Source organism: Dasypus novemcinctus, chromosome 17 (assembly GCF_030445035.2).
Source record: "Dasypus novemcinctus isolate mDasNov1 chromosome 17, mDasNov1.1.hap2, whole genome shotgun sequence".
NCBI classification, from domain to species: domain Eukaryota; kingdom Metazoa; phylum Chordata; class Mammalia; order Cingulata; family Dasypodidae; genus Dasypus; species Dasypus novemcinctus.
In genome coordinates, this window is record NC_080689.1 from 86524426 (window position 1) to 86533564 (window position 9139).

Here is a 9139-nt window from a genome sequence, read left to right on the forward strand (position 1 = left end):
TATTCTCTCCTCACACAATTGCTGAGGAAAAATCTAGATGATGATCAATGAATATTCCTTGTTGGCTTTGTCTAGAGAACCTCTCCACAGAAAGAAGCTTCCTGATGTGTGTGTGTATGATTCTCAAGGTGCATGTGTGAGAACGTGTGTCCATTTGTGTGTTTTCCTAGATTTCTCTAACACTAAAAAGTTGCTAATGTCAGCTTTCTGTTTAAAAAATGCCAGCTTCATTTCTTCATGGGTATATGTCAAAATTTTATCAAGTTATATCCTTTAAATATATTTAGTTTATTGTATGTCAAGTATACCTCAGTAAACCAGGAAAATACCCCATTACCCTTCAGGAAAATGTTCACAGGACTGTAAATGGATAAAATTGTGGGAAACGGACTTGGCCCAGTGGTTAGGGCGTCCGTCTACCACATGGGAGGTCTGCGGTTCAAACCCCAGGCCTCCTTGACCCGTGTGGAGCTGGCCCATGCGCAGTGCTGACGCACGCAAGGAGTGCCGCGCCACGCAGGGGTGTCCCCCGCGTAGGGGAGCCCCACGCGCAAGGAGTGCACCCATAAGGAGAGCCGCCCAGCGCAAAAGAAAAGTGCAGCCTGCCCAGGAATGGCGCCGCCCACACTTCCCGTGCCGCTGATGACAACAGAAGCGGCAAAGAAACAAAACGCAGCAAATAGACACAGAGAACAGACAACCGGGCAAGGGGGGGAATTAAATAAATAAATCTTAAAAAAAAAATCATTAAAAAAAATTATATTAGAGAACACCTCTTACTAAGATTTCATAATAAGTCTTCATTTAGTAATAAATCTCACCTCTTATTAAGCCTTTAAAGTCTGATCATGGCATTTTGATTGGTCATGATAAAAGAAAAGCAGCCATATCTGACTTTTTCAAAACATATGAGATATGGAAGGATTGAGAGGTGAATGAATTTTTGAGTTTCACACCTAGAGAATAGGAAACCATATTCTGGAGATTTTAAGTGCTTTGACTCCAAATTCTATACACTTTGTTCACATCTCTTCGGCCTGGCAGGATCTCGAATTGTCTATAAGTTTGGAACATTCATGATTTCAATTCTTATTTCTGAGCACCACACCTTCAGGGCATCTGCAGCACAATGTAGTATTATCCATTTTTCAAAAGCGCAACAGCCATTTGTGCTAGTAGCTATGCCATGGACGATGCAGAAAGAACATTTCCATCCTCACAATACACTTTCCCGGGCAGCAGCTCTGAGCCTGCCATTGGTCTTTTCATTGAACTCATCTAATATAGAGTATTTCCAGAACAGTCAGAATTTCAGGGTGATAAGTTTGGACATAAGAGCTTTCATGATCCATCAAAATGGGGAAAGTAAATAGTTAAAAGGGGATTCTTTCTCCACCTCGCTCATTTGCAGACCATTTATAATGTCTTATTGAAGGCCTCTGACTCCACAGAGTCCAGAGATGGTCTAAGAACCTGTGGTGATCTTGGGTAGCCAGCAAGCCATCAAGTGGAGAAGGAAGGGATGGGTGTGCCACATTCTCCAAAAACTTTCTTGCAGATGTATGTGTTCCTAAAGATTGGCTTGTGGATCAGAGGTATGTCTCCACCAGCAGTGATGAAAATGACAATCCAGGTAGGTAATATCACTCAAGATAGGATCCAATGTGAGTGGGTTATCAGGAACAGTCTAGTAACACTGCTACTTTAGCAACTGAAGAAGGGACTGTGAAATCAGAAAGTAATGGAAATATACATGGAGGTCTGCTTTATTCTTTCCATATTTAATAACAATAGTAAGAAGTATTATCATCATGTTCTTTGAGTGTACTGTGTTTGCAATCATCTTTCCTTGCTATGCTATTTAAGATTCACTTTCCCATAAGACCAATCCTCAAAGCCTTTGTTTTTCCTTGGTTAGCAGCTCTTGGGAATAAAGCACAAGAGAGTGTAGATGAGGTTTTGGTGTTGACCTACAATGGAGGGGATCTGGCAGGACACAAGCTCTCCCAGACTATCAACTAGACTTGGGACAAAGTTCTTCTACTGGGTGCCAGGTGGTGGTTGGGAATTAGGGCTTCTCCCTCTGTACTTACCGGTCTGGTAGCACTTCATTAATGTTTTATCCTTTCTGACATAAAGAACATGTGCTCTGGGCTGACTGCACAAGCACCTGGGTACTGGAAAGGTATCGAAGGAAACATATCCTTGAACATCCTTCTATTCTCTACTGCTCACACAAATCCAAAATCCTGGGATTAGATTAAAACCTGAAATTGCTTCCATTTGAGAGGTTCATGTACAACTCTTTCTCCAACACATTCCAAAGCCTGGCTGGGTTTCTGGAGGCCTTGTGTGAATGGCCTGCCAGGCTTGCTTCACATATTGGCTCTTGCTGTCTTGGAGAGTCTCTGGGAAGCAGGGCCAAGGGTTCCCTGCTCCTCTCAGATTATTCCCATATTACACTGCCACCCTCTTCAATAAATCAATTGATCAATTAACCAATCCATTTTAAACCAGGGAGCAACTCTCAGAGGCACGGAGTTGAATCATGTCCTGTGGGTGACAGTGACCATTAATCCTATAAATCAAGCGATTGTCCTGAGACTGGTATGACCTTAGGTTCATGGAAGACACTTTGTCCTCACAGCATCCCTATAAGTTTCTGAACTGATTGGAGGGGTTGACTGTAAGATTACAGGTAAAGTAACTTGTCTGTATTCAGTTAGTCTGAAAGTGATATAATAGGGGATCGACAGGCCACTTAAATAAGTGGAATCTTTTGGGAATTCGTCAAACCACTGAAGTACTAGCACTGATGGGTGCCTGGACAAGACTGAGGAAAGGTACATGGAGGGGCATGACTGTCGAGTGGGGAACAGGGCAGAGTTGACTGGCTAGAACACAAGACCTGATTCAACTCCATGCTTCTGATAGTTGCTCCCTGGTTAGAGAGGATTGGTTAATTGACTAATTGATATTTTGGAGAGGGTGGCAGCATAATATGGGAATAATATGTGCACAGGGATTGTTCTCCAGTGTTCCTGTATCATAGAACAATATGATTGGTGGAAGCTGACAAGGAGAAAGCAAATGGGCAGTAATACACAGAGAGAAAAGAGGCAGGGAGGTAGTGAAGGTGGTAAAAAGGAGAAGAAAGACAACATCATGTATAGAAAGACATGGAGAGTATCTGCCTTCTTAGAGGAACTAGAGGGTACAGGCATTCCTCACTGGCCACAGGTATAGTATTTGAGAGCTGGGAAAGGGACTCTGGAATCTTAGACCCACTCCTTCACAGCCAAGGTGAAGCGACTGAGACCCTAGGAGAGGAGTGTGGTGGTGAGGACAGAATTGTGTCCTGGGATAAGACCACACCCTGACATAACCAACAGGAGCTTGAGTTCTGCCTCAACCCTAATTTTCCCATTTCCTTTCACAAGGTTGATAGATCACCATTATTGCCCGGGTTACCAGGAGGCTTACTTCACAGCTTCTGAAGTATCAGATACAGAGAACAACAATTTGCATGTAATTTCCTTCCTCTTTCTGTCTTTTTTGTAATCTCTCCCTTTCTTATTCATAAGCTCCTCTTTATAGCTTTTCTCCATTCTATCTGTTCCTTATTTTATGATTCTTATCCTGAAGGAAGTGGTCTCATCCAGGAAGTTGAGGTCATGAGAACAACAATGTCTATAAATTTCTCCCATCCTCTTTACCTATTTTCTTAGCATTGCCCTGGTTTTAACATACGTGCATCACTGAATCAGCTTGCACAAGCCTGAATGGTCCAGGCAGGGAACTGGGCTGGTTGTCAAAAGCCTTGGGCCACACCCAGTGGAAGGAGCACCTGTGAAGTTAGTTCTGGGGTGGGCTCTCCCCTTGCAGGGTGTTCCTGCACATGTGCACATGGTCATCAAGTGGGTTCCTTTCCTTGAAGCTGTCTACACTGTTCAAAGAAGAAAAGTGTCTTTTCATAAATTCTCTTTTCCTGGAATACACTGAAGACACTGAAGAAATGAATGAAAAGACAAGAAGAAGAGGAAGAGGAAATGTGAGTGTGGAGTGGATAGGATAAAGAGAGGAAGGGAAACAAGTTCACGTGCATTCCATTGCTTTCCTAACCTTCTTTTGGCACTTTAGGAAAATCAGCAAAACTGAGGAGAAACTGAGGTTTCCAGCATTCTGTGTGAACACGGAGGTGGAAACATGAACTGGCTGGTCAAAGTAAATGCAGACAATTAATGATCTGAGGGAAACGGACTTTGGCCCAGTGGTTAGGGCGTCCGTCTACCATATGGGAGGTCCGCGGTTCAAACCCCGGGCCTCCTTGACCCGTGTGGAGCTGGCCATGCGCTGTGCTGATGCTCGCAAGGAGTGCTGTGCCACGCAAGGGTGTCCCCCGCGTGAGGGAGCCCCACGCGCAAGGAGTGCGCACGTGAAAAGAAAGAGCAGCCTGCCCAGGAATGGCGCCGCCCACACTTCCCGTGCCGCTGACAACAACAGAAGCGGACAAAGAAACAAGACGCAGCAAAGAGACACCAAGAACAAACAACCGGGGGAGGGGGGAGAATTAAATAAATAAATAAATCTTAAAAAAAAAAAAATTAATGATCCGAGGTGTCTTCTGGCTCCTGTTACCCACTCCAGAAAAACTCCTCCCTCCATCTCTATGCCTCCCCGTGATCCCCACTACTGACAGCACAAAGACCTTGAGCTGGAGGCCTCAGCCTGAGTCTCAGAGGATCTGGAGATGATATGATGTTTGGAGCCTGAAAGGGGATATAATACCAAAGAAATGGAGATGCCTCAGTGCTCAGCCCCTTTTACCCAATTCCCTAATCAGCCAATTGAGGGAAAATTTATTTTTTCATTTTCAAAGACTTACACTGAATTTTAAAAATAGGTTTGACATTTAATTTTAGATGTTAATACATTAAACAATATCTCTCCAACTACTGGTTTTTCTTCATCCTTATCAATAAAATAAATACATAGATAGATATGCACCCTAAACAAAGTTAGAGTGAATGAATGGACAAATAACTGTAAATGTAAGACTTAACATCTGTCTTCCTACCAATGTCTTCCTGAAATCTGTTCCCTCACCTGAAAGGGATCATGGGAACAATATTACCCAACTTCAAGCCAGTGAAGTTGGATTTCAATGCTGTTTACACTTTCATGTCAGTTTTGCTGTTGATAGCACCATGATTCACATTTCTTTCCACAAATATATTACCGCATTTTCTTCTGGCACAAAGTAGTATCAAAACTGATGATGAGATGCTAATGTTCTTTTCATAATGCACTTGCTTTACTCTAATGCACAAAAGACTTCATTCTTCTTTTACACCCTAGTAATTTTAGCTAGAATATGTCTTGCTATTAGTCATTCTGAGTCAATACTCAGTGTAAGGTTTCATAATGCAGCATCAAAGAATCTCTTTCCAGAAGAATAAGGAATTATAATTTTTAATATTTTTTTCATGTCTTTGCTTTGGTTTTCTCATTCAGGCCCTCCAGTTATTCATAGATCATACTTTGCCTGCCTGTCTTCAACTTCTGACATTTTTTTCCTCAAATTTGTCAAATACTCACTAATACTTGGCCATCCTACATTTAAAAGCACTATTTTAGAAATAACCTGTAGAAAAAAATTCCTTTAATTTGGCTTGCTGATTTTTAAAATGCCTATACACATAAAAACCTGTCAGCCACATTATGCCATGATCCTATTACCCAGCATCTTGCCAGCATGTGAACTGAAACCATAAAAATGTTGGACTCCTACAAATGGGCTCACACTGAGATTTCACAAATGCACTCCCAGGCTTCCTGTATATGGGGACATTGTGCTGCTCACTGAGTAGACAGCCATCTGTGGAAGCCATTGAGCCCTGATCACAGCTACATCTATAACACATTCTTGTGGTATATCTCTTAAACAAATGACAAGAGCTACATCATTTAAGCCTCCTTCTTGCACTTGACCTCCCCTGCTCTGTACAAGTGACTTGTTCCAGTATCTCCCAGTAAAGTTTGGCTGAACTTATGAATTACATAGAGTTTGACATGGCAGAGGAATACAGGGCAAGAAATGAGATTCTATCCCAGCTCTACCTTGCTTCCATGGCTGAATGTGAGAGAATCTTCGAATCTCTGGACCAAACAGAGATCATGGGTAAAAAAAAAAAAAAAAAAAAAAAAAACCATTCATCTAAATCAATTCATGAACTAACAAAAACTAAGAAAACTAAGCTAAGTTCTTGTTCTACACTTGCTTTCCAAATGAGGGCAGAAGGCCTTGATTGCCTCTAGGAAACACAGAACCTAAGACAAGGATATCAAATTCTTGGCTTTTCTGAGGAGAAAGAGAATATATTAGAGATATTATGTGAGCAAGGGAGTTGAGCCAAGCAATCAGGTGGTATATACTAGGGTAGAGGGGCAGTGATGGGTGATGTCACCTGCCTATCACTCATCAGGGATTATCTTCGGTGTGAAAGACCCACTCCCTTTCCTTGTCTGACATTTGGTCCCACGCAACTCACCACTTGGCTAGAGGAGGGGACAATGAAGGTGCCATCATCAGTATCTCAAGATAGTCATCAGTAGAAGCATATTTACAGAATAAAGGCAAACTCTTAAGCAAAATGATATAATCACCTAAAATCAGGTACTAGAGGAGAGGGTGGGGAAAGAGAAGGAAGAGAAAACACACTAATTTCATCACTGCTCACAATGAGGATTAATACACACTAAAGAAATGGATGATTAAGGGAAAATTAAAAAAAAAAACCAATAACTAGATCGAAATCACAAACCAGAAAACATACATATGTACACGGAAGCATACAGGTGCGAGAAGTGTACTTTTGAGTACTCTTGCCCTTTAATAATGTGATAATGAATTGAAGTAGTTTCCAGTATTAAATACAGTTAAAATCAGCATCAAAAATAGAGAGCAGCTTTTTCCTTTTGCAGCCATCGCTGAGCGGCAGCAGCCAAAATGAAGTTCAATCCCTTTGTGACCTCTGATCAGAGCAAGAACCATAAAAGGCATTTCAATGCACCTTCCCACATTTGGAGGAAGTTTATGTCTTCCCCTCTTTCCAAGGAGCTGAGACAGAAATATAATGTTCGATCCATGCCTATCCGAAAAGATGATGTTCAGGTTGTGAGAGGACACTACAAAGGTCAGCAAATTGGCAAAGTAGTCCAGGTTAACAGGAAGGAATATGTCATCTACATCAAATGGGGGCAGCGGGAGAAGGCTAATGGCACCACTGTCCATGTGGGCATTCACCCCAGCAAGGTAGTCATCACTAGGCTAAAACTGGATAAAGACCGCAAAAAGACCCTCAAATGTAAAGCCAAATCTCGCCAAGTAGGAAAGGAAAAGGACAAATATAAGGAAGAAACAATTGAGAAGATGCAGGGATAAAAGAATCTTATGTACAACTTCCATTAAAAACTGCTAAAATGAAAAAAAAAAATAGAGAGCAATTAAGAATTCCAGTTTATATTTTATAAATAGCTTAAAATCAATTAAGCAATGCACTTTTCCACATAGCAGAAGACAGATGAAAGTGCTTAGATGGCTTAGGCACCCCTCTCACTTGATGAGTATGGAAAGAATTAAAGAGCTGTATTGTTTGGGAATGATGGGGAGATAGCTCTATCTCTTTGCAAAGGGAGAGGTAGGCCATGCTTCACACAGAGAAATTCAGTTAAATCATATGAAAAGGAATTTCAGGTTTTGGTTGCATTATTGCAATAAGTGACTTTGCAGAATTGAAGATCTGGTTTAAGGTTTTATGAAGGAAACAATTTGGTTGAAAGGCAAGAATATTCTGGTGTGGGAGGAGTGGGGTGGGGGAGTGGGGGGTATACGGGAGCCTCTTATGTTTTTCATAACATAAACTTTTCTGTGACGTATCTTCAAAAAAACACAATTTATAAAAATGATGGGGGGGAGTGGGTTATATGGGAACCTCTTATTTTTTTCAATGTAAATGTTCTATGTGATCTATTAACTTTAATAAAAACATTTAAAAATAAAATGATTTCAAATTATAATGATAAACACCTTGATTTTCAGCCCTATGTAGTAAGAACTGTTGCAAAGTACCTAGTTATGTGTTATTTCATTTAACCTTTACAACCACCCTATTAAGAAGGGACTCTTTTACAGATGAGAAAACTGAGGCTCACAGAGATGAAGTCACTTGTCCAAGGTTAACAAGGGTCTGCCTGCCACACAGTCTGTGTTCACAATCATTCCACCCAGACTGTCTCCCTACAATTGGTGCAGCTGATACCATGAGGGCAACCCGCCTTTCCCCTCTGAAGTGTTTCCAACCAGGGCATGTTGTAATACCTATCCTACATCTATGCCACATATCCCTTTATTGGCCCCCATGTTGATGCACAGTCCTGCACAGTCTCCTACTCTAACAGGTTCTTGTGTTGAGCTACATTATTGGGTGGCTGTGAGGACTAAATGCTTTAATACAGGCAATAGTGCCTGGCACATGGAAAGCACCTAATAAATGTTATTACTATTACAGTCATCCTCATGATCCAGGTCACACCTGGGGCCCCTGAGGTTTCCTGAACCAAAATGTTCTCTGGTTACAGTGCCTTCCTCTGTTCCAGATAAACAATGACTCCGATCCTTGGGATTCACATAGTGTATTTCCTTTACTGGTCTAAGTATCCCATCAACAAAACCACTTATTTGGGTCAGACTGAGTGAGTCTCTGTTCCCTGTAACCCAAACAGTAAAAAAATATATAGATGGATTGTTTTGATAGGTGAATTTTTAAAAAGTCTCTAAAGTTACATTATTTTTTCAGGAATGAAAATATTTAGAATGAAAGTGTATTAATAAAAAAATTAGTTTCAAATGCAGGTTTTATTATGTTACTAAGAGGGAGAAATTTTATCATCACTAGAAGTATAGATATGGGTCCTTTTTGTTTCCAGGTAGCTTACTCAAGAAAATTATGAAGAAAACAACAATGAATTAGAATTAATCTGTGAAAACAATTCTTGATGTCCTGACACTTGAAACTTAGCTCAAAAACTCTCTAAGACCTTTGTGTTTTCCATGACAACTATTTCATTTGCTTCCTCC

The 9139-nt window shown here is 41.1% G+C and overlaps 1 protein-coding gene across 1 annotated transcript; it reads left to right on the forward strand.

Moving 5' to 3' along the window:
- The first annotated feature begins 7009 nt into the window (after positions 1-7009).
- Positions 7010-7444, forward strand: LOC131273879 (large ribosomal subunit protein uL24-like). Its single transcript, XM_058278015.2, has one exon. The coding sequence runs from the start codon at positions 7010-7012 to the stop codon at positions 7442-7444; it is 435 nt and encodes a 144-aa protein (XP_058133998.1).
- The last annotated feature ends 1695 nt before the right edge of the window (positions 7445-9139 follow it).

Excerpts from the sequence above, each read along its gene's own strand:
- LOC131273879 (XM_058278015.2), top strand. The coding sequence starts at position 7,010 with ATGAAGTTCAATCCCTTTGTGACCTCTGATCAGAGCAAGAACCATAAA.